The 26,940-nt window shown below is 44.0% G+C and overlaps 1 protein-coding gene across 1 annotated transcript in view; it reads left to right on the top strand.

The window, feature by feature from the left end:
• The window catches only part of kcnb1 (potassium voltage-gated channel, Shab-related subfamily, member 1), a 365,065-nt gene extending 338,821 nt beyond the window's left edge, over positions 1-26,244 (top strand). The window contains exon 3 of the mRNA XM_068048804.1: positions 24,130-26,244. Within this exon, the coding sequence (XP_067904905.1) occupies positions 24,130-26,244 (2,115 nt within the window). The remainder of the gene's footprint in view (positions 1-24,129) is intronic.
• Positions 26,245-26,940: the final 696 nt, after the last annotated feature.

Here is a 26,940-nt window from a genome sequence, read left to right as displayed (position 1 = left end):
GTACCTTGCTCCATGGCAGTGAGGCCTGGACAACGTATGTCAGCCAAGAGCGACGTCTCAATTCATTCCATCTTCACTGCCTCTGGAGATCCTTGGCATCAGGTGGCAGAACCGCATCTCCAACACAGTAGTCCTCGAGGCGGCCAACATCCCCATACACACTACTGAGTCAGCGGCGCTTGAGATGGCTTGGCCATGTGAGCCGCATGGAAGATGGCAGGATCCCCAAGGACACATTGTACAGCGAGCTCGCCACTGGTATCAGACCTACCGGCCATCCATGTCTCTGCTTTAAAGATGTCTGCAAATGCGACATGAAGTCCTGTAACATTCACAAGTCGTGGGAGTCAGTTGCCAGCGATCGCCAGAGCTGGCGGGCAGCCATAAAGGTGGGGCTAAAGTGTGGCGAGTCGAAGAGACTTAGAAGTTGTCAGAAAAAAAGACAGAAGCACAAGGGGAGAGCCCTGTGTAACAGCCCCGACAACCAATTTTTTCTGCAGCACCTGTGGAAGAGTCTGTCACTCTAGTATTGGCCTTTATAGCCACTCCAGGCGCTGCTCCACAAACCACTGACCACCTCCAGGCGCTTACCCATTGTCTCCCGAGACAAGGAGGCCAAAGAAGAAGACACTACATTAGTTCAGCATCATTGCAAATGCCAGTGGGAATGGTTATGTTACCTGCATTGGAAGGATTTATCTGATATTGCTTCTGCAAAGAGCCTTGGGACATTTTACTACATTAAATATAAATGCAAGTTTTTTATTGAAATGGTATAAGTCAGTATAGCGTCTGATGTTTTACTTAAGTGGTCCAATTTGTATAGTAATAGCTGTGAATTTCAAACATATCTCTATTACTGCAAATGTAAAAGAGCACAGTTTTCATGAAGAAGTGATTGGAAAATATTTTTTATTGGCACACAAGAGTGACATAATTTTCAGTGAAAATGCACATATTTGAGGCTAACAGTGTTCACTATTATTAAAATGTAAATCAGATAGCAAATTCCAGCAACCACCCATCCTTAAACAAGGAAATCGTGACATTGTTTTCCAAATTGCCCTGCTTCTCCAGAAGTTGCATGATACCAGTATCTCGCAAGAACATCAACATTAAAACATAATGGAACTGCATGAAGTTGCTGTATTACGTGATATATACCCACTAAATTCACCAGAAAAAGTTAGTAAAGTAAAATTTTAATGGAATGCCTAGTCTTAATTACTGCCTAATGGCCTCTCCAGCACTGAAAATTAACTTCCTTGAGTGTGGAGTCTCATTCCTTCAGCATTTAATTATTGTTGAAAATCTAAAATAAAATGCAACTGTTTTTACTTTTTCTTTCTGTTTCTTTTATCTCTCTCTCTTAATCCCATCTTTCTTTCCCTCTGCTTTCTGTACCTGATTTGATATTGGATGAAATATTCTAACTGACACTTCCTGGTTCATACTCTGTGCTGCTCACTAACAATTGTTCAGTCTGATTGATTAGAGATACACAGTTTCTTTTCCCATTCACACGGGTCCCAGATCCCCTGCAGAGGGCACAACACTGTTTTCATTCTCTAATTATAGTAAATTCCAGTGCAAAATCCCAAAGAAAGTCTGTCGGCAACTGCAAGTGTAATGAACAGCTGGTACCATTCGTTTACTACTGAGTGCAAACTCTGGGCCAATGTAACTCAGGTGAAAATGATATAATTCATTTTGAGTTCTTATTCCTGCCCAAACAAAATAATATTTGCATAAGTCACATGTAAGTACTTATAATTAATGTAAACCTGTGTTGACTATATTTATGCCACGGATTTGGCTTTATGAGCCAACTAATAAACATCTTTGTATCTACAAGAGTCCCATATATGTCCACAGAAACTTGAGTACATAATCTAGGATGACACTCCAGTGCAGTATTGAGGGAGTGCTGCACTGGTGGAGGAGCTGCCTTTCAGATGAGATGTTAAACCGAGGCCCTGCCTGCTCACTCAGACGTCATGGCATTATGGCATTATTTTGAAGAACAGCAAGAAAGTTCTCCAAACCAACATCACAAAACAAAAAAACAGATTATCTGATTATTAACACATTGCTGTTTGAAGGACTTTGCTATGAGCAAATTGACTTCTGTGTTTCCTACATTACGGTAGTGACAGTACTTCAAAAGTACTTAAATAAAAGCAAAATACTGCGGATGCTGGAAATCCGAAGAAGGGTCACTGACCCGAAACGTTAACTCTGCTTCTCTTTCCACAGATGCTGCCAGACCTGCTGAGTGATTCCAGCATTTCTTGTTTTTGCTTCAAAAGTACTTAATTGGCTGTAACGTGCCTTTATCTTGAAGTGCCAATCTTGAAGTTGTGAAAGGCGCATTATAAATGCAGCTCTTTTTTATGGGTTAGTGATCTCCTGCCTACAATCTGAAAACAGTGATTCCAGGCATGTATGTACACTAGGGGCTTATTAGATAACGTTCATAACCATCTTGAATGCTGGGATACTACTGCCTTCAAACTTTCTTTTTCTTTCTCGTAAGGGGAAAGGGAAATGGAGAACAAGAAAAATATGAGGGAAAAAAAATCAGAAAGACAGGGAAAGAAAAATACATTAATGCCATTAATCCGTTCTCTGTAACCTATGTGGCAGACAGAAAATGCATGTTTTAGCCAAGTGTATGCTTCTGGTGTGAGTGGATTCCTTAGGTGTATGGGTCATGCCTGAAAGTCCCAAAGCTTTGACTTAGTCCATGTTAATAGTTCAGCTAATGAACCATGAAATAACATCCGTTGATACAAAGGCAATCTGCAGTCTGGAGCCTAGCAACAGTTTATCAGTAGTTCTTGAACACTTGAACCTAGTGATGCAACTTAGCAACAGCACATGTTTGATCATCGTAGCTCAGACCTGCAAAAAAGGTCATGTATCCTACAACTTGGAAAAGTGTAACTTCTTTCGTTTTAATTTAAGATTTCCAGCATCTGGCTAATAAAATTGGAACAAAGTATTTCCAATTGGGATTATAATATTGATTTTTTATATTTTCAATGGAAAACAATTAGCACCCAGGCACAACATTGAAAATAATTATATTGATACATTATTTATTTACAGGCTCCAAGCTCGAATGGTTCAAAAAAACATCTTTTTAGTTTCCATCTTGCGGCAATGATCTTAATGCCCATATAAGAACACTTCCTCCCTGATGACTTAAGCACTTTGTTCCAAAAGCACTCTGGAAACTCATTCAAACAGCCTCATTCCACTCTAATCACATGAAATGATGCAATATGCTGCCAATGAATTGCACCTTAACAGCACTGATAGAATAAAATAATAACACTGCTGCATTAAAAAATAGTATTCTGCCTTATATTGCTCCATGTAAGTGGACATTTTAAGTTTGTTACTTGATAGCTATAAAACTGGCTATAACAGACATTAAAATATATATTCAGTAATAACTTTCCAGTAAATAAATGATTAATATTAGCAGTGTACATTTGTCTCTAAGGCAATTGTTCAAATGAAGGTGAAAACTTACCATCAATTATTACTTCAGGTAATCTATAGAGATTTTCAATTTTTGAGGAAAAGAAAGTAAGGTTAAAGGATATTTAGAACAAAATAAAACTGAAGCAAGCAGGAAACAAATTGCTCTTACACCATTACACCTTACACCATAGATTTTCAAACTGCAGTCCACCAGGAGATCCCAAAGTCCCTGACGTCATAACTTTGGTGTTAGTAGATGCTGTTCTCAGTATTTATACATTGAGCTGAATTTTTGTTTTGCTGTCCCGTCCCCGACATTGGGGTCAAATCCACGTCCCAACCCCACACTGTGTCAGAAATAGTCACCCAATACGATTTTCAAAGGAATGGTCAATTAGTGGTCAAAGGGCATGTTCGCTGTCCAATTTAGGATGATGGGCGGGCTGCCGACGCTGGAGGGCCAATAGGAGGCCCTCCAACATTGAAGGATGTTACCTGCCGATGCACGTAAGGAAGAGAGAGGGCGTCTCGAGAAAGAAATGGCCACAGCTGCTGGACCACCATTGTGAAGGGAGAACCCTGCCACAGGGCGGCTGCAGGAGTAAGGCCTCAAACCGATCCTGGAGTGCTGGTCTGCCACCGGGAAGCACCCTCCTTGCATCTGCCGGGCTCTGGACTCTGCGGGGGCCCGCATTGATCATTGACCTTAATGTGCCTTTTAATTATGTTAACAAGCTATCCGCCGCTTGCGGGAGATTTGCTATTACTCCGCACAAACCGTCTCCTTAAAAATGGCCCAGATGCAAGAAGATACCTGCAAACCCGCACACTGGCTGGTGCTAGGAAATTCCAGGCCCGCTCGCCTCCAGGTGAGGTGAGAGTGATTGCCCTTGACATCAAGGCAGCATTTGACCGAGTATGGCATCAAGGAGCCCTAGCAAAAAACTAAGGTCAATGGAATCAGGGGGAAAACCCTCCGCTGGCTGGAGTCATACCTAGCACAAAGGAAGATGGTTGTGGTTGTTGGAGGTCAATCATCTGAGCTCCAGGACATCACTGCAGGAGTTCCTCAGGGTTGTGTCCTAGACCCAACCATCTTCAGCTGCTTCATCAATGACCTTCCTTCAATCATAAGGTCAGAAGTGGGGATGTTCGCTGATGATTGCGCAATGTTCAACACCATTTGTGACTCCTCAGATACTGAAGCAGCGTGTAGAAATGCAGCAAGACTTGGACAATATCCAGGCTTGGGCTGATAAGTGGCAAGTAACATTCGTGCCACACAAGTGCCAGGCAATGACCATCTCCAACAAGAGAGAATCTAACCATCTCCCCTCAACATTCAATGGTATTACCTTCGCTGAATTCCCCACTATCAACATCCTAGGGGCTAGCATTGACCAGAAACTGAACTGGAGTAGCCATATAAATACCGTGGCTACAACAGCAGGTCAGAAGCTAGGAATCCTGCGGCGAGTAACTCACCTCCTGACTCCCCAAAGCCTGTCCACCATCTACAAGGCACAAGTCAGGAGTGTGATGGACTACTCTCCACTTGCCTGGATGGGTGCAGCTCCAACAACACTCAGGACGCTCAACACCATCCAGGACAAAGCAGCCCGCTTGATTGGCACCCCATCTACAAACATTCAGTCCCTCCACCACCGATGCACAGTGGCAGCAGTGTGTACCATCTACAAGATGCACTGCAGTAACGCACCAAGGCTCCTTAGACAGCACCTTCCAAACCCGTGACCTCGACCAACCAGAAGGACAAGGGCAGCAAATGCATGGGAACACCACCACCTGCAAGTTCTCCTCCAAGTCACACACCATCCTGACTTGGAACTATATCGCCGTTCCTTCACTGTCGCTGGGTCAAAATCCTGGAACTCCCTTCCTAACAACAATGTGGGTGTACCTACCCCACATGGACTGCAGCGGTTCAAGAAGGCAGCTCACCACCACCTTCTCAAGGGCAATTAGGGATGGGCAATAAATGCTGGCCTGGCCAGTGATGCCCACATCCCATGAATGAATAAAAAAAAAATTCCTGGCTGTGGCGGACTTCCAAAATCAAGCCCATTATATCTATTGCAGTATACTAATGAAAATATATTGCACTTAAGAGTAAGGAACGGAAAAATACTTTAAATGGTATGATTTCACACCAGGGCCTTGGTGTGAAAATACTGTACATGCCAACTATCAGTGTTATACGCCAACATTCAAAGCTTAGGAACATAGGAACAGGAGTAGGCCATTTAGTCCCTCGAGCTTATTCCGCCGTTCAGTGGAATCACGGCAGATCAGTGACCTAATTCCATATTTTGGGGACTGGAAGACAGACAAGATGAAGGCAAACATCAAATAGGATCAGAATGAGGAATAATGTTAAGACAAAGTTAAATGCACTCTATCTGAATGCACACAGCATTCGCAACAAGGTAGATGATTTGAAGGCACAAATAGAGGCAAATGGGTATGATTTAGTTGCCATTATGGAGATGTGGTTACAGGGTGACCAGGACTGGGAACTGAATATTCAGGGATATTCATCATTTAGGAGGTTTAGGTGGAAGGGAAAAGGCGGAGTGGTAAAGGAGGTGTGGTAACACTGTTAATAAGGGACACGATCAGTACATTAATGAGAGAGGATCTTAGATCGAAGGAGCAGGATGTAGAATCAGTTTTGGGTGGAGCTAAGGGGCAGCAAACATTGGTGGGAATTATTTATAGGCCACCAAACAGTAGTGATAATGTTGGGCACGGTACAAATCAGGAAATTAGAGATGCATGAAGCGTGGCCAGCACAGACGCAATGGGCCAAGTGGCCTCTTTCTGTGCCTTAAACTTTCTATGATTCTGTGATTCTATGGGCAATACAGTAATGGGTGACGCCAATGTACATATACATTGGGCATACCTAATTAGCACTAATGCTGTGGAGGATGAATTCCTGTAGTGTGTACAAGATCGGTTTCCGGTGCAGTATGTTGAAGAACCAACTAGGGATCGGGCTATTTTAGATTTAATATTATTCAATGAGAAAGGGCTATTTAACAACCTTGCTGTAAAGGAGCCATTAGGAAATAGTGACAACAATATGATAGAATTCTACATTCAGTTTGAAAGAGATATGGTTTATTCTGAAATGAGGGTCTTAAATGTGAACAAAGGAAACTATGAGGGTATGGGGGCTAAGTTGGCTATGGTGAATTGGGAAGGGGGATAGGGGAGGCAATGGTATAGTGGTATTGTTACTGGACTAGTAACCTAGAGACCCAGGATATTTCCCTGGGGACATGGGTTCAAATCCCACCACAGCAGAAGGTGGAATTTGAATTCAATTAATAAATCTGGTTAAAAAAGCTAGCCTAATGATGGCCATGAAACCATTGTTGACTGTTGTAAAAAACCATCTGGTTCATTAATGTCCTTTAGGCAGCACAGTGGTATACGGTCGGGAGGGAGTTGCCCTGGCAGTCCTCAACATCGACTCCGGACCCCATGAAGTCTCATAGCATCAGGTCAAACATGGGCAAGGTAACCTCCTACTGATTACCACCTACCACCCTCCCTCAGCTGATGAATCAGTACTCCTCCATGTTGATCACCACTTGGAGGAAGCACTGAGGGTGGCAAAGGCACAGAATATACTCTGGGTGGGGGACTTCAATGTCCATCACCAAGAGTGGCTCAGTAGCACCACTATTGACCGAGTTGGCTGAGTCCTAAAGGAGATAGTTGCTAGACTGGGTATGCGGCAGGTGATGAGGGAAAAGCATACTTGACCTCGTCTTTCCCAATCTGCCTGCCGCAGATGCATCTGTCCATAACAGCATTGGTAGGAGTGACCACCGCACAGTCCTTGTGGAGACGAAGTCCTGCCTTCACATTGAGGATATCCTCCATCGTGTTGTGTGGCATTAATACCGTGCTAAATGGGATAGATTTTGAACAGATCTAGCAATGCCATCTGGGCATCCATGAGGCACTGTGGGGGCCATCAACAGCAACTCAATCATAATCTGTAACCTCATGAACTGGCATATTCCCCACTCTACCATTAACATCAAGCCAGGAGATTAAACCTGGTTCAATGAAGAGTGCAGGAGGGAATGCCAGGAGCAGCACCAGGCATATCTCAAAATGAGGTGTCCACCTGGTGAAGCTACAACACAGGACTACTTGCGTGCCCAACTCCATAAGCAGCATGCGATAGACAGAGTTAAGCGATCCCATAACCCACGGATCAGATCTAAGCTCTGCAGTCCTGCCACATCCAGCCATAAATTGGTGGACAATTCAACAATTAATGGAGGAAGTGGCTCCACAAATATCCCCATCCTGAATGATCAGGAAGCCCAGCACATCAGTGCAAAAGCTAAGGCTGGAGCATTTGCAATAATCTTCAGCCAGAAGTACCGAGTGGATGATCCATCTCAGCCTCCTCCTGAAGTCCCCAGCACCACAGATGCCAATCTTCAGCCAATTCGATTCACTCCGCATGACATCAAGAAACAACTGAAAGCACTGGATACTGCAAAGGCTATGGGCCCTGACAATATTCCGGACAATAGTACTGAAGACCTGTGCTTCAGAACTTGCTGCGCCCCTAGCCAAGCTGTTCCCGTACAGTTACAACACTGGCATCTACCCTGGAATGTGGAAAATTGCCCAGGTATGTCCTGTACACAAAAAGGAGGACAAGTCCAACCCAGCCAATTACCGCCCATCAATCTACTCTCAATCATCAGTAAAGTGATGGATGGTGTCAACGACAGTGCTATCAAGCGGCACTTGCTCAGCAATAACCTACTCAGTGACTCTCAGTTTGGGTTGCACCAGGGCCACTCAGCTCCTGACCGCATTACAGCCTTGGTTCTAACATGGACAAAAGAGCTGAACTCAAGCGGTGAGGTGAGGGTGACTGCCATTGACATCGAGGCAGCATTTGACCAAGTATGGTATCAAGGAGCCCTAGCAAAACTGAAGTCAATGTCAATCAGGGTGAAAACTCTCTGCTGGTTGGAGTCATACCTAGCGTAAAGGAGATGGTTGTGGTTATTGGAGGTCAATCATCTCAGTCCCAGGACATCACTGCAGGAGTTCCTCAGGGTAGTGTCCTAGGCCCAACCATCTTCAGCTGTTTCATCAATGACCTGCCTTCAATCATAAGGTCAGAAGTGGGGATATTCGCTGATGATTGCACAATGTTCAGCACCATTCACAACTTCTCAGATACTGATGCCGTCCATGTAGAAATGCACTAAGACCTGGACAATGTCCAGGCTTGGGCTGATAAGTGGCATTGGTGGTGAAGGGAGTTCATGCCACAGAAGCGCCAGGCAATGACCATCTCCAACAAGAGAGAATCTAACCATCGCCCCTTGACATCCAAAGGCATTACCATCGCTGAGTCCCCCACTATCAACATCCTAGGGGTTACCATTGACCAGAAACTGAACTGGAGTCGCCATATAAATACCGTGGCTACAACAGCAGGTCAGAGGCTAGGAATCCTGTGGTGAGTAACTCACCTCCTGACTCCCCAAAGCCTGTCCACCATTGACAAGGCACAAGTCAGGAGTGTGATGGAATAGTCTCCACTTGCCTGATGGGTGCAGCTCCAATAACATTCAAGAAGCTCGACATCATCCAGGACAAAGTAGCCCCGCTTGATTGGCACTCCATCCACAAACATTCACTCCCTCCACCACCGATGTACAGTGGCAGCAGTATAGATGCACTATAGCAGCGCACCAAGGCTCCTTGGACAGCACCTTCCAAACCCGCGACCTCTACCAACTAGAAGGACGAGGGCAGCAAAAGCATGGGAACACCACCACCTGCAAGTTCCCGTCCAAGTCACTTACCATCTTGACTTTTAACTATATCGCCGTTCCTTCACTGTCGCTGGGTCAAAATCCTGGAACTCCCTTCCTAACCTCACATGGACTGCAGCGGTTCAAGAAGGCAGCTCACCACCACCTTCTCAAGGGCAATTAAGGATGGGTATTAAATGCTGGCCTGGCCAGTGACACCCACATCCCATGAATGAATTTAAAAAAATACATTAAAGGATTTGACGGAAGACAGGCAATAGCTAGTATTTAAAGAAGTATTACATGGTTTACAACAAATATATATTCCTGTAAGATACAAAAATCCAACAAGAAAGGTGAATCAACCGTGGCTAACAAAAGAAGTTAAGGATTGCATTGGGTCAAAGGAAGTGGCTTATAAGGTCGCCAGAAAAAGTGGTAAGCCTGAAGATTGGGAGCAATTTAGAGTCCAACAAAGGAGGACCAAGAAACTGATAAAGAAAGGGAAAATAGATTATGGCCTGATTGGCTGGCAGCTCAATGAAGCGGGACTTCCTCCCTCAAGCGGATGGAAGTCCAGCCTCAGAACAATTAAAGCCCCGGGACCCGTAAAATTTGGGATGGATCCCTGGACCGGGCGGAAGCGAGTTCACCACTGACTTTTATGTCGGTGGCCAGCTCCCGTCTGTCCGACGTAAAATCCAGCCCTATGAATTTAAGCTAGCTAGAAACATAAAGGCAAATTGTAAAAGCTTCTTTAAGAATGTGAAAAGGAAATGATTAACAAGGACGAATGTGGGTCCATTGCAGGTGGAGACAGGAGAGTTTGTGGTGAAGAATGAGGAAATGGCAGAGAGACTAAACAATTACATTGTGTCTGCCTTCACAGAGGGAGACACAGAAAATCTTCCGAAAATACTAGGGAACCAAGGGACTTGTAAAAATGAGGAACTGAAAGTTATTAATATCAATAAAGAGATAGTACTCTAAAAATTAACTGAATTGAAAAAATTGATAAATCCCCTGGACCAGATGAGCTACATCCCAGAGTATTAAAGGAGGTGGCTATAGAGATAGTGGATGCATTGGTGGTTATCTTTCAAAATTCTGTAGATTCGGGAAGCGTTCCTGCAGACTGGAAAGTAGCAAATGTAATCCCACTATTGAAGAAAGGAGGGAGAGAGAAAACGGAGATCTACATACCTGTTAGTTTGACGTCAATAGTAGGGAAAATGTTGGAATCTATTATAAAGGATGAGATAACTGGAAAATAATGGTAAAATTGGGCAGAGTCAACACGGATATGTGAAAGAGAAATCATGTTTGACAAACCTGTTGGAGTTGGAGTAAAATACTGCAATGGATTGCGAATTGGATAGCAGACAGAAAGCAGAGAGTCGGAATTAACAGGTCATTCTCAGGATGGCAGGCTGTTACTAGTGGGGTACCACAAGCATCAGTGCTTGGGCTGCAGCTGTTTACAATCTACAAAAATGACTTGGATATGGGGACCAATTGTAATGTTTCCACATTTGTGGATGACACAAAACTAGCTGGGAATGTAAGTGCGGAGGAGGATGCAAGGAGGCTTCAAGGGAATTTGGACAAGCTAAGTGAATGGGTAAGAACATGGCAGATGGAATATAATGTGAATAAGTGTGAAGTGATCCATTTTTGTAGAAAAAACAGAAAGGCAGAATATTTCTTAAATGGTGAGATGTTAGAAAGTGTTGATGTCCAAAGAGACCAGGGTGTCCTTGGTCATGAGTCACTAAATGCTAGTATGCAGGTGCAGCAAGCAATTAAAAAGGCAAATGGTATGTTTGCCTTCATTTCAAGGGGATTTGAGTACAAGAGTGAAGATGTATTGCTTCAATTGTGTGAAGCATTGGTGAAACCTCACCTGGAGTATTGTGTACAGTTTTGGTCTCCTTATCTCAGGAAAGATATACTTGCCATAGAGGGAGTGCAACAGAGGTTCACCAGACTAATCCCTGGGATGGCAGGATTGTCTTATGAGGAGAGATTGCAGAAAATGGGCCTGTATTCTCTCGAGTTTCAAAGAATGAGAGGTGATCTCTTTGAAACTTACAAAATTCTTACAGGGCGTGACAGGGTGAATGTGAATAGGATGCTTCCCCTGGCTGGTGAGTTTAGAACAAGGGGACACAGTCTCAAGATAAGGGGCAGACCATTTAAGACTGAGATGAAGAAGAATGTCTTTATTCAGAGGGTGGTGAATCTGTGGAATTCTGCACCCCAGAGAGCTGTGGAAGCTCAATCATCGAGCATGTACAAGACAGAAATCGCTAGATTTTTGAATATTAACGACATTCAGGGATATGGGGATAGTGGGGGAAAATGGCGCAGAGGTAGATGATCAGCCATGATTGTTTGAATGGCGGAGCATGATCGATGGACCAAATGGCCTACTCCTCCTATTTCCTATGACTTTGTTTGTTGATATCGTAAAGCAGATGTCTCTCCCGCACCAAGTCCCATTCCTGCCCAAGTCTAGATGCTAATGAACTGGACCTGATCCCTCCCTCCTCTCAGTGCTGCTTCAAGCAGGGAATGCATCTTTTGTATATCATAGTCAGGAACTCTCACAAAAACAGCAACAATTTGTATTTATATGGCACCTTTACTGTACTAAAACGTTCCATGGCACATCACGGGAGCATTATGAAACAAAATATGACACAAAGCCACAAAAGGAGATATTAGGGCAGATGACCAAAAGCTTTGTCAAAGAGGTAGTTTTAAGGAGTGTGTTACGACCAGGGCGGGAGAAATATACTGTTAAAACAGTTCCACTACTCCACAGGTCGCAGCATATCAATAAAGTTTCCCACCTACCGAAGAATAGCTAATTAGACTCTATTTCTCCTCCAGAATAAAGCACACCAACCAGGTTTCTTCAAACAACAACAACATTAGCTATTTATTAGAAAAAAAAAGTCTTACCCACTAATAAGATAAATCTATATGAAAGCTCCTTATTTCCCTAGTCCTCATGCACATACACATATATTTTTTTAAAACAGTTAACCGGGGAAAGAAGAGTTTTGGTTCATAGCTGTTTCTTAGGAATAGAAGGAATAATAAAAATAAATCAATTGGTCACGTTCAAGTAGGAAATTCTTTGGTTGGGTGAAGTGTCCCAGAGTCGAATAGTCAGATGCCACTTGAAGTTTATCCACGCATGGTTGATGAACAGTCTGTGATGGGTAGGCGTTCAAGGTAATTAGGCTACAGCAGGCATCACATAGGTCTTTCAGCAGGGGTGTAACAACAGGTCTGCTTAGGACTCACAGCAGCAGTATAGCAGTAGAAGTTTTCTTCAGGTTCCAGGATTTCCCAAAACACAGGAGGAAACAGGAACCACACTGGATGCAGGAATTCTTCAGAGACAGGAGGCAATAGGAATCTACCATCCTTCAAATATAGGGTTTCTTTTCAAGAGATGCAAGTTTCCTTTACAGAGAGTGTTTTTCTCTGGGTCTTCCACTTTGATCTCTGGGCAGGTCAGAAACCGAATTGCAAATGCCTGCTCTTTGTCCAACTCACTGGTTTTTAAAAGGGTCCAAAGTGAAAGCAAAACCTTTCTGAGCCAATCACATGACCAGATACAGTATTTCCCCTGTTATTCAAAGTGTTGCTCTGAGGAGGTCAGAAACCCTTGGCTGGCTTTCTTGAAACTGCCTGTTTTTCCTATTCTTGTATACAAAGTCAACATCCAAAAATTTCAGCAATTTGCAGGTGTTCAAGTCTACTGAAAAATCCTTTTTCAGTTTTTTAAAACACACAGAATTCTAAGATTTTAGTACAAAAATAAAACCATTACAACAAGTGTCTTAAAGAAGGAAAGCGAGGTAGAGAGGCAAAGATCTTTAGAGAGCGAATTCCAGAGCTTAGGGCCCAGGCAGCTGATGGCACAACTACCAATGGTGAAATCAGGGATGCTCAAGAGGCTGCAATTTTGAGGAGCGCAGATATCTCAGAGTATTGCAGGGCTGGAGGAGATTATAGAGATAGGGAGGGAGGGGCCAAGCCATGAAGGTGTTGGAAAAAAGGATAAGATCGAGGCATTGCTTAACTAAAAGCCAGTGTAGGTCAGCAAGCATAGGAGTGATCAGTGAACAGATTTGGTGCGAGTTAGGACACCGGCAGCTGAGTTTTGGATGACCTCAAGTTTATGGATGGTAGAATGTGGGAGGCTGGCCAGGATGCATTAGAACAGTCAAGTTGGAAGGTAATAAAGGCATGGCTGAGGGTTTCAGCAGCAGAAGAGCTGAGGCAGAGGCACTGTCAGGTAATGTTATGGGGGTGGAAATAGGTGGTCTTAGTGACAGTGTGGATATGTAATTGAAAACTCATCTTGGAATCACATATAACACTGAGGTTGCCAAGAGTCTGGTTCAGCCTCAGACAGTTGCTAGGGAGAAGGAGAGAGTCCATGGCAAGTGAGTGGAGTTTGTGGCGGGAACCAAAAACAGAGGCTTCAGTCTTCCCAATATTTAATTGGAGGAAATTTCTGCTCATCCAGTACTGGATGTTGGGCAAACAGTCTGATGATTTAGAAGCAGTGGAGGGATTGAAAGAGGTTGTGGTGAGGTAGAACTGGGTGTCATCAGCGTACATGTGAAAACTGTCTTGTTTTTGGATGATGTCGCCAAGGGGCAGCATGCGGAGAGGAATAGCAGGGCACCAAGGATTGATCCTTAGGGGACACCAGAGATAACTGTGCAGGAATGGGAAGAGAAGCCATTGATAGTGATCTCTGGCTACGATTAGATAGATAAGAATGCAACCAGGTGAGTGCAGTCCCACCTAGTTGGATGACGGTGAAGAGACATTGGAAGAAGATGGAGTGGTCAAACTATGTCAATGACTGCAGACAGGTCAAGAAGGACAAGGAGGGATAGTTTGCCTTTGTCACAGTCACATAGGATACCATTTGTAGCTTTGATGAGAGCCGTTTACAAGGATGGAGGGGTCAAGTCTTGGTTTTTTGAGGAGAGAGTTGATGCCGGCAGATTTGAAGGAGAGAGGAACAGAACCTGAGGAGAGAGAAACGTTAACAAAAAGAGTTCTGACTATAGTATAAAAAGGCTGCAGTCCCAGGCACTAGCAGCAGCACGGAGAGGAGCGAGGGACCCTGTCTGGAGCCATTGCCGTTGGAAATCAGTAGGTGGTAGATAGTGAAAGACAATGAAAGGGACTTGTGGATCATAATGAAAGGGATGTTGACTGATTGGAAGGATGGATGGCAATGAACTGGAAAGAGAAAGGGGGAAATGGATGGGAATAAAGAACAGAGAAATGAATGACAGTAAAGGGAAATGAGGAATGAATGGTAAGAAAGGAAGTGAAAGGTGCAGATGCTGGAAGTGGTATTTTGTGAGGAATAGGGAAGACGCTGGGAGTGGCGCATTGGGGTGGGGGAGAATGGAGAGTGTCAATATTACGATAGAATAAGAAGGGAGTTGTGTCAGTTTTAGATAAGTGACTGCTTGGTTAGATTGTTGAAAATTCATGTGTTACTTTATTGAAAGCAAGAGCAGCTTTTGCTAGTTATCTAGATTGTAATGATTACTGGAGACTAATGGAGTTAATTTCTAAAGAGGTTCTCCTGCCATAACTCCAGTGGAATGGCTGAAGAAATGCTGCTTACTTCTTTTTTCTGGGGTTTCAGTAGCTTATCCATCAAAGTAACAGTGGAAAGGGGAAGCAGCCCTGTAAAAATTCACCCCTAGGAGATGTTACTAAAGTAGTTCTAAATGACAGAAAAGCTTATTTTCCTGAGACCTTTTCTTATTTTGTGTCATGCCTTCTAATATTTCACCTCCTGGTAGTCGAGTGGTGATTGTCTCTCTTTAGGTATGAGTAAACTTTTGTTTTTATTTTTGAGTTGTCATGAAAGGTGTTTCCATTATTAATAGTCTTTAAGGACTTTAGTGTAAAAGACTGTGGAAAATACCTGAGGAGATGCTGAACTTGCTTTTTTTAAAGGGTCACTGGAAGGACACTTGGGACTTTGTTTAAAAACAAACACTTACTGGAAGTCTCATGTCATCATTTAAGTAAACAGCCGGAGCCTTATAGACTATGGAACTGTTTGGACTTAGAGAAGTCACATGTCTGGGTTTATGGCTCAGGAGTTTTGGTTTCATTTTTGGATATTGTTTGGAGTTCAGTTGGTGTGTAGCCTGCTGAGGGAGAAGCCACCCAACTCATCCTTTGCCACATGTTTTGAAAAATCTTCTGAGAATCCAGTGTAACAGCTGAACCCACTGATGCAGTAATTCTCCTGAAAAACCTGCAAGACTATTCGTCGATGTCTCTTGAACAGAACTGCTCCAGAAGGTTCCCAGTGACAGCCGCCTACATGTACCCAGATGCCAGACTGAGAGTCATCTGGAACATTTTATATCTTATCCTTTTGTCTCCAAGAATTAACAATTATTTGGCCAAAGTATTTTTGTTTTTGTAAAGTTGATCTCTACTGAGACAGATTCTTTATTTTTTTTTTAACCAGTGTGTGTGTGTGCACGTATGTGTTGGGTTATTTAGAAGGGAAAGTATTTATATTTTCATATTTCAACCTGTGTGTTGATAAGCTTTGCATCTTTATTGAAAAATCTTGTTTTATAATAAATTAATAATTTTGTTGCGAATTAAAGAAACCTGGTTGATGGATTTGTATTCTGAAACGGATAGATAAAAGTATTTAACTAGCCATATCCATAACTGGTTAAAACATTTTTAAATATATGTTGTGACCAGTGGAGTAGTGGGACTAGAGGGAGACAGTGCACTCCTCCAACCTCAGTCGTAACAAGTTTCAATGTATCCAAATAGCCATCGCTAACGGATGCCATATGGTTCCTTCTTGGGGGAAGCGGCGTATCTAGAGCTCTACAAAAATCCTATGAAAGTTATGGACTTATGGACCATAGCTTTCTAACTCTGCATCAGAATAATGCATCATGAAATCAGGCTTTCCAAGTTCCACATTATTTAAGTGGGCTGGTTTATTTTGGTTTGAAAAATAATCTATTCATATGAATCACACTCTTTGAAATAATCTCAGATCCATGTGGAGAAATAGGCTTGCGATGTCTATCACTTGTTGTCCTTCTCGAAGTCTGCAGTAATAACAGCCACTTTTGCATTGGTACTAGGTTGTTTTGGGCATGCCTCAATGCAGAAGTGGCAATATCATTTGCCAGTTTAAAGCTGAGGGTGCGAGTATCCATGCTGGTTGTCATTTCATCTGGTTTAAGTTTGCACCAGGTGCTGCATAATTCCAGCTTGGCGTAACGATATATTCAAAATGTTTCCAAACAATCCACTGGAACGCTGGGTGCCTCACAAGCCTACTTTGCTAATTTTATCGAGGGCTACATTCCCAGCTATACACTACTGTTACCAATTGGTGCTCTGGGGAGTGTAAATCTGCAAGTGCATCCAAGATAGGGTTGCCAACCCGCCAGGATTGTCCTGGAGTCTCCTGGAATTAGTCTAATCTCCAGGACACTGTTGGGAGAAACCCAAGAGGAAAAACATAGGGCTAAGCAAAGGCTTTTTTATTATCTTGGAATTCTTTTGTTTACTAGTTGGAAAAATATTGAACATGGGGGAAAATGGCTGTTTGACTGACAGTCAGAAATCATCCAATCAGGTAATGAAAAGTCTATTCACTTTCCAATTGACCTGGGAGGGTGGTGCACCGCGAGTATGGGCATTTAAGCTGTCCAGTGGCTTGAGTGTGGGGGTTGGGTGGCTGGAGGCAGAAGGTCATGTGATGACACCTCTAGGAATATGTCCAACCAGAGTTAGCAACTTTAATCCAAGCAGGCTTGTGAAGTGCTCTATTGTCACTGACCCACATCAACAGTTAGCGGAGTAACAGTTCTGCCACCTGAGAAGTGACTAGCAACTGCGGTATAACGGTAACCCTGTTAGATCCTACCGTTGAATGTCTTTGAAGAAGTTATGCTCAAACCTACACTGGAGCTACCTCTATTCAGTAGAAATGTAGTCTCAATGAAAGCGACAGTACGCCCAAATTTATTGTAGACGTTTTATTCATAAATACTAAATGTCTAATCTGTTTTATCAAAAATATTATAGAATTTCTGGATCTTTCTGACCACTTTGAGATATTTTGCTCAGGTGGTAGCACAATCATCTGATTATGGAGCATTGTGTGAATCATAAACGAGATGCTGTCAAATTATTTCCCATTCTTTGAACTGTTGTTAAGGACTATTAAACCTTTGTGGCCTGTCAATGAGCCAGAGGTTAATGCAGTCCACTGCTGACAGCACAGAGCAACTCTTTTTCAGTAGAATCTGAATGGAATTAATAATGTAGCAGTAAAGCGCTTATTCATCTTTTCTGTAAAAATAATATATTAACTCTCACTGCACTCAACTGCATCTGAGAAAGGAAGAATTTCATTATTTTTCACCCTCTGGCATTATTTCCTACCCCATATCCCACAAATGACTTTCCAATTTTCTGCACTTATGGGGTTGAATTTTATGCTGACAGTGGGGGCCTCCCGCGCTGAAACAAAAAGGCGGGGGGAGCCCCTCCTCAGCCATTTGGAGCCCCCCAGCATGACAGTACGGCGCCAGGCCAATTAACAGCCCAGTGCCAGGATCCCTGTCCCAATCACAGGGCCGGCAGCTCAGTCGTATCAGCAGTGCCACCAGTAGCGGTGGCCTCTGCTGGGACTGCAAGAGGCCTTGGACCCAGGCCCAGCACAGGAGACCCGGACCCAAGGTGAGTGAGGCGGGTTCACCGGGGCCAGACCGGCAGGCCCTGGTGAGGGGGGTTGGGTGGGCGTTTAGTGCAGGGAGAGGGGTTCAGGGAGATGCAGGTTTTCCCAGCGGTGGCCGTCCATGTGCCACAGATTGCCCACTGAGGAGGGTTCACCACCGTGCACCGCCCCCCCACCCCCGCCGCAAGCCGCAGGGTGGTCGCCTTATTTTACTGGGCAACCTCCCTGCATGGCCAAAGCCCCCTCTGCCACTGGTTAATCCCCAGCAGCAGCAGGAAGAGGCCCTTAAACGGCTGTTTATCGGCCTATTAAGGACCTCAGTTGGCCTTTGGTTGGGAATGCCATCGTCGGCCTATCCTGCTCCTGACAAAATTTTGTTGCGATGGGGAGGCGACGGGCCCTCCGCCCCCCATCTCCCGTCATAGTTCTATGGGTGCCCCACCCCCCCCCCCCCCCCCCCCACCCCTTCCTCCGAACCCATCTCGGGGAGCCCATAAATTCAGTCCACCATATTTGTTATGACATTCTCCTGCCTGCTATTTTAATGAAGGTGTTAGTTCATTAATACCGCCATTAAACTGAGGAACAAGGGCAGCTGAGATGTGGATTGAAATCCCTGAGGATTAGGAATCACTTCGTGCAGAACCTGTGGGAAGAAAGGAGGGAGGATATCTTGGGGAGAAACTCAGCATAGGGCAACAAGGATTTTAATGCAGAGGTGAGAGTGGTGGAATAAGGAGTAATGGGGGAGTCCATGTTGATTTGGGTGAGACCTATAACCAGGTGGGAAGTCTTCAGTAAGAGGCAGAGTGTCACCCATGAGTCAAGTTTCAGTCAAAACCATGATGTCCAGTGCATTCATTCACATTGTTGAAGCAAGGAACTTGTTCCCGAGTGAACGGACATTCTAAAGGAAAATATGGAGTGGATAGGGATTGATTAACTGGCAAAGTTCAAGGGGGTAGTGGTGGGTGAAGTGAATGGTGAGGGGAAGATGTTGGGAGAAAGGTCAGCAGCATAGGAGGAAGGGGCAGTTAGAGTTGTGACTCAGAAGGAAACAACAACAGGTGCGTTGATGGCAAGACAGGCACAGTAGCAGTGGGAATATTCAGGAAAATGCAAGCCAGGGCCATCAGCAGAAGAGTAGTGATAGGTTGAGGTAGGAATTAGATGGGGCAAAGATGCCAAGGGGTAGAAATGAAAGGTTGCATGACTGGATGACAGGAAGCAGAGGAAACAGGAGAGAAAGGCCCAATAGGATCTAAAACAAAAAAAGGGAGCGAGAATCATAGAATGGTTACAGCACAGAATGAGGCCATTCAGCCCGTCATGTTTGTGCCAGCTCTCTACAAGAGCAGCTCAGCTAGACCCACTCCCCTGCCCTTTCCCCGTAGCCCTGCAATTTATCCAATTCCCTTTAGAAAGCCATGATTGATTCTGTCTCCATCACACTCTCAGGCAGTGCATTCCAGATCGCACGTGAAAAACTTTTCCTCTTGTCTGCTTTGCTTCTTGTGATCAGTGTCTCACAGGCTGAATTTTATGGCCGGGGAAATGGGTTCGGAGGCAGGGGGGCCCATAGAATTGTGACAGGAGGCAGGGGGTGGAGGATCCGTCACCTTCCCGTCGCAATGTAATTTTGTTGGGAGTGGGATAGGCCAAAGCTGGCCTTCCCACCCATAGGCCACTTCAAGCCTTAAGGGCCTTTCCCTGCCACCACTGGGATTTAACCAACGGCGGGGGGTGTCTTCCGCCCCATAGAGGGTTGTCCAGTAAATCGAGGTGACCTCCCTGCGGGTTTTGGGCACGCTCTCCGCCATGGGAAAAACTGCACCGACATTAAATCCCCTCCCCTGCACTAAATGCCCACCCTATTTCCCACGCCTCTCTTCCTTGCCGGGGTCTGCAGTCTGGCTCCAGCGACCCCGCCTCACTCCCCTATGTCCAGGCTCCAGCGCTGGGCCTGGGTACAAGGCCTTTTGCAGTACCAGCAGTGGCGTTGCTGATACTGCTAAGGTGCCAGCCCTCTGATTGGCTGGCAGCTCTTGGAGTTGGGATCCCCGTCCTTAAAGGGAGCCCCGCCAGCGCAACAAAATCCAGCCCATCATGTGCAAACCTGCCTCTAATCTATCCTCTAAATTACCCGCAGTTTTGGAATCTGAGCTGATGGCTGCAAGTGTGAAATTGTGTTACGGTGCGTCTTTATCATCACTGTCTTCTTGCTGTTCTTCCACTGCCTGACCAGGTTGTATTTGTGGGTATCGGAAAGGGAAAAGGCACAAGAATAAGGGTGTGGGGCAGTGAGTGAGGGGGGAAAGTAAAATGCTTACACCATCTGCAGCTTATAAATCAAAAGAGACTGTGGAGTGAGAGAGTGTGGGATGTGTGAAGGAAGATTATGTATGAGGAAACCATTATCTTTGATGGTTTCAGCTCTACCGCTGGGCACGGCATCAGCAATTGCTGTTCCAATAATTACCAGCACCATCTCCTTCAAGGGGATTAGGACATACAGATGTGCCTGAAACCCCTCTGGTTAGCGCCTGCTGCTTCTGGTCATGCGTCACTTTCTCCTGCAAGAGGGACAGAAGTATGTCAGTGAGTGTTGTGCAATCTATTTGGATAATGCAACTATCATGATTGAATATCAGACAGTGGGCTGGATTTTTCCCTCGGCGAACGGGAGTCGTCCACTGACTGAAAGGTCGGTGGCGAACCCGCCTCTGCCTGGCCGGGGGATCCGACCCACATGTTGCAGTTCCCCAGCCTTTAATTGTTCTGAGGCGGGACTTCCACCTACTTGAAGCAGGAAGCCCCGCCTAATGGAGCTGCCGGCCAATCAGCAGGTCAGCAGCTCTTAGTCCCAGCAGCGCCACCGGGAGCGGTGGCGACTGCTGGGACTACAGCCCAGCATCAAGAAGATGTTGGGGAGCCCCAGAACGAAGCTAAGTTTTTGGTGCCTTGCCAGCGGTGATTGGTCAGCCCAGGCAAGGCAAGGGTGGTCAATTGGGGGGACAGGGGATGTGTGTTGTGTGTTGAGGGTGGTTGGGGCAGTGGGGGCAGTCCTCCTTCGGGCACACAGTGCCTGATCATGAGGGCCCCCCATCCCAGGCCATCAGAGAGCCGCCAGCTTTTGTCAGGCGGCTTTTCTCAGGCCTGGGCCACCCGCATGCCAAGGGTAAAATCCTAGTGACGGCGGGCGGAGGCCCTTAAATGGCCACTTAAGGGCCTTGATTGGCTCGAGGCGGGCGGGCTGTTTATCGCCGCTGCCATCCTGCATAAAGTGGTGGCGGAGGCGATAGTAGGTCAGGAAGGGCCTCCAGAGCCTCCCGCTCCATTTTAAACCTCACTCCTCCCCCCCCCCCACCGCCACCACCTGCCACCTTCCTGCTCTTTGTGGGGGTGTAAAATTCCAGCCAGTGTTTGCAACCTGTGAGATGAGGGTACAAGGATTGCAGCAGTGCTAAGTGTTTGGGTGAGCAGTGAAATATATGAATGCTACTTATGGGTCCTTATTAATAGAGATTTTTGGTAGGTGAGTAACGAAAATGTGGTGCATTCAGCAGTGTCTGAGGCAAGTGGTGCCAGTTGGTGGGATATGGCATTTGAAGATGCATTCACTAACATTGACCACTTGTGTGAAGTAATTGAACTTCTTGCGGCACTGCATCCAGATCCTCGGGGCTTGATGCCTGGCATTGATTTCCACATCGTGTGTCTGCAGGTGGTCCTGGCTCTCTGCAGATACAGTACATCTCTCTTCCTTTCTGTCTCCTTCACCAAGGCCTCCAGTGCAGTGTCTGTAAACCTTGGAGACCACTATCTCGCATGTTGTGCCATTTATCAATGTTTCCCAGGTCAGAGTTACTGCCAGCACCTGCTCCAGCCACAATGCACCTCCCCTTTAAGAGGTGCAGGACCTGATGGACCTTTTCTATTCTTCCTGCCAAAGTGGACAACCTCACATTTTCCCACATTATACTCCATCTACCAAATTTTTGCCCACTCACTTAACCTATCTATATATCTCTGCAGACACTTTGGGCTGGATTTTATTTTCCCCCCCCAAAAGATGGGAGTGCCACACATCACTTGGAAGATCCAAAACATGGCAAATAGAGTATAATGTGGAAAAATGTGAGGTTGTCTATTTTGGCAGGAAGAATAGAAAAGCAGAATATTATTTACATGGAGAGAGACTACAGAATGCTGTGATACAGAAGGACCTGGGTGTCCTTGTACATGAATCACAAAAAATCAGCATGCAGGTACAGCAAGTAATTAGGAAGGCAAATGAAATGTTGGCATTTATTGCAAGGGGGATGGAGTATAAAAGTAGGGAAGTCTTGTACAATTGTACAGGCCATTGGTGAGACCGCACCTAGAGTACTCGTACAGTTTGGGTCTCCTTACTTATAATTTCAGTGGAAGCAGTTCAGAGAATGTTCACTAGTCTGATTCCTGGGATGAAGAGTTTGTCTTATGAGGAAAGGTTGAATAGGTTGGGCCTATACTCATTGACGTTTAGAAGAATGAAAAGTGATCTTATTGAAACATAAGCTTCTGAGGGGGCTTGACAGGATAGATGCTGAGAGGATGTTTCCCCTTGTGGGGGAATCTAGAACTAGGGGGCACAGTTTCAAAAAAAGGAGCCGAAGAAGTTCCGAAGAAGGGTCACTGACCCGAAACGTTAACTCTGCTTCTCTTTCCACAGATGCTGCCAGACCTGCTGAGTGAATCCAGCATTTCTTGTTTTTGTTTCAGATTTCCAGCATCCGCAGTATTTTGCTTTTATTCAAAAAAAGGAGTCTCCCTTCTCAGAGTGAGATGCTGAGGAATTTCTTCTTTCAGAGATTCATTAATATTTGGAATTCTCTTCCCCATAAAGCAGTGGAGGCTGGGTCATTGAATATATTCAAGGCTGAGTTAGACAGATTTTTGATCTGCAAGGGAGTCAAAGATTATGGGGGGAAAGTGGAGTAAAGAACACAATAAGATCAACCATGATCTTATTGAATGGCAGAGCAGGCTTGAGGGGCCAAATGGCCGACCAAATCAGTTTTTGGGGGCCATGGAACTTATCCCCCAAAGAGCTGTCGTAGCTAACAAAATGGCAAAGCATGCACCAAATGACTTGTTCCTGTAATTATTCAAATTGCAACAACTATCAAGTAATGTCCAAAAGAGGTCAATGTCTGAAATGTTTAACGGACTATTGCTGAAATGGTAACACTGTGTTATCTACATACTAGCTCCTTTTAATATAATGTGTGAAAAGTGGTAAATAAGTATCTAACAAAGGTGATAACTGGGACGTGAACTCACAAGCTTCTGACTGAAAGGCAAGAATGCTGCCAAGGCTGACAGGGTAGGAAGAAACAGAATAGGAGGCAAGCTCCTGAAATAGATTGAATAAACCAGAGAAAGCGAAGAGTCGGTTTAAATGGAGTTGTGTGGACATCATAAGAGGTCAAAAGTGGTAATTCACAGGAATCAATAGTGAAGCCATTGATGTTTATAGTTTATCTTAATTATTTGAAACTGGGGATTGAAGCAAGGAGATCTAAATTCCTTAGCACCCCAAACTGTGCGTGATTCCAGAAGCAGGCTAGTATGGAGTGGCCTCATCAAGATAAATCAAGGGAACTGTGGGTGCCATTCAGACAGGGGAATGTCAAAAGAACATATTAAGTGAGTTTGTCATTAGAATCACCAGCAGTTATTTCTGGGCCTTAGTACCTTAACTGACTATTTATATTTTGAACATATACTGCCTTTTGTGAGTCTACCATATCAATGAAGTCATAATTAGAGAATTTTAAAATAGACTTGAGAAAAGCAGACTCAAATATCTGTGACAGACAGTATAGTATAATCCATCAAATCACTAACGATAGTCAATATCAGATCTTTTTTACATGTTCAGATATACTGTATTATAGAAAAGAAAGGAAGTAATTGAAAAATGTCACCTTATGAACTCTCTAATGGGTAAAATATTCTCTTCTTTTACAGATTTTGGCAATAATATCTATTCTTTTCATAGTACTATCAACAATTGCCTTGTCACTCAACACACTTCCTGAACTACAAGCCGTCGATGAATTTGGACAGTTCACAGACAACCCACAGCTGGCTCACGTAGAAGCCGTGTGCATTGCATGGTTCACCATGGAATACCTGTTGCGTTTCTTGTCATCACCAAACAAATGGAAGTTCTTTAAAGGTCCACTGAATGTCATTGATTTATTAGCCATTTTGCCATATTATGTCACTATTTTTCTCACAGAATCTAACAAAAGTGTGCTTCAGTTCCAAAATGTCAGACGAGTGGTTCAGATTTTCCGTATTATGAGGATACTACGAATTCTCAAATTAGCCAGGCATTCTACAGGCTTGCAGTCTCTAGGATTCACACTCAGACGAAGTTATAATGAACTTGGACTGTTGATTTTGTTCCTGGCCATGGGCATAATGATATTTTCAAGTTTGGTGTTTTTTGCTGAAAAGGATGAAGATGACACTAAATTCAAGAGTATTCCTGCTTCTTTCTGGTGGGCCACTATCACTATGACAACTGTTGGGTATGGTGACATTTATCCTAAAACCTTGTTGGGTAAGATAGTTGGTGGACTGTGTTGTATTGCAGGTGTGTTGGTGATTGCTCTGCCCATACCAATTATTGTGAATAACTTCTCAGAGTTCTACAAGGAACAGAAGAGACAGGAGAAAGCAATAAAACGAAGAGAAGCACTTGAGAGAGCTAAACGAAATGGAAGCATTGTCTCAATGAATATGAAAGATGCTTTTGCGCGCAGCATAGAACTTATGGATATTATTGTTGAGAAAAATGGAGAAAACATAGGCAAAAATGAAAAACTGCAGGATAATAGTTTATCTCCCAGCAAATGGAAATGGGGAAAGCGGACTGTATCTGAGACCAGCTCTAACAAATCTCCTGAAGCTAAATACCAAGAAAAAGGCTCTCCAGAAAATGTGAGCAACCCAAATGTTAGCCCACAACACCTAAATGTACAGAAATTAGAGGACATGTACAGTAAAATGGCAAAGACACAATCTCAGCCCAATATGAACATAAGTCAAATAGGTCAGACATTTAAAGTTAGAAAGCAAAATCAAATAGAGATGGAGAAAATTTCTGGTCCCTCTGACCCACTATTAAGCACACCAGAAGGAATAGTGGATATGAGAAGCCTATCTAGCATTGACAGCTTTATTAGCTGTGCTACAGAGTTTCCTGATGCTGGGAAGTTTACTCACAGTCCTACAGTAATACTGCCCAATAAAGTGTATGCAAACCCAGGTCTCGAAAAAATTCAGGATCAAGAATCACTAATCTTGCCATCTAATAATGCACCAAGTATGCAAACTGCCACAACACTAGATGACAGTTATCATAAGAACCTCTTGGACATCAACACTAATAACTCTGCTTATATCTCTGCAGTCGATAAACATGGCACCATCTTCGTAGAAAGCCATAAAGGCTCATCCAGACAAGGCAACCCCATAAAATCTAGATCTCTCAAAGTAAACTTTATGGAAAGTGATATCAATACTGTTCAAAACACAAACATAACAGCTCTATCAGCAATTGTGGACCCCATTCTGGGTGGCTCTCAGAGCATCACTAATCCCATGGATGGCCCGTTACATACAGAGATACATCTGCCTGGTATAGAAGCTTCAACAGCTTCTTCTTCATCTGGAATGAAACCTCCAGAAAACATTATACCAGTGGCTTTTACTTTCCATGATGATGGAATAAAGAAGTATATTGATGCAGACAGTGATGAAGAAGATCAATCTCTAGATGGAAGGAACCCTTCTGGACCAACATGTCTCAGCTACCACATCATAAACAGTGACTGTCCAAGTCAGAAGGATGATGTCTATCGAAAGGATGGAAATTATTTAGAAGAATCTGGTCTGGCTTCTTCAGCAAAGCACTTTGGACAAAACTGTATGTACAGTATGGAAAGTGTAACTGATAGAGTAAAGAAAAGCAGTAACCAAGCAGGAAACAAGTTAGACAACCACATCTCACCAGAGATTCATGTGACATCTGGTGAAAGTGTCTATTCCACTGTCTATGATGACAACATCTGACTTTCAGGTCTGCCAGGCTGCTGTCTGAGCTGGAATTGTGAAATGAAATTGCATATCCTCAAAAAACAGAGCTTTGTATTTTTTGCATGGCATGGAAAACTATTTCAAGCAAGCCAGTATTACCTTTAAAGTCTAAAGGAGGGTTTAATGGAAAGGAACCTGAGAACATTGACCAAAATATAAAGGTCTTGTCCATAGAATATTAGCACTGAAGAACGGGAAAATTTACCTGCAAACTTCAGCTAACTCATAACATCAGAATTTTGTCATACTATTCTTTTTCATTATGGAGTTCCTTCTGCCTATCCAGTGACTATAGAGAAATACAATGTCTGATCACCCAGCTTAAACATCAAGATCATGGTGGGCTCTCAGAGAGATGCAGAAAGTATTTGTTTGCAAATAAAAGGACAGAAAAACATTCTGGATCATAGAGATATCCTTTGAAGGGCACTTCCTGGATTTCATTTACAGATTCTAGTTACATAATTGAACTACATTATTATATCATGTGATTTGTCTAGTGGATACAAATAATCTTTGAAGCAAAGAAGGAAAATGCTTGCATTAAGGATATGCTTATTTTAGTTCAGATTAGGCTATTTTGGTTATAGAACTCCAGTATTTGCTCTATTTCCTTAATTAATCCTTTGAGGACCACATCAACATTTCTGCACCAAAATTAATAATGTAACA

Source organism: Heterodontus francisci, chromosome 16, assembly GCF_036365525.1.
Source record: "Heterodontus francisci isolate sHetFra1 chromosome 16, sHetFra1.hap1, whole genome shotgun sequence".
Classification (NCBI taxonomy): domain Eukaryota; kingdom Metazoa; phylum Chordata; class Chondrichthyes; order Heterodontiformes; family Heterodontidae; genus Heterodontus; species Heterodontus francisci.
This window is presented reverse-complemented; position numbering and strand designations above follow the sequence as displayed.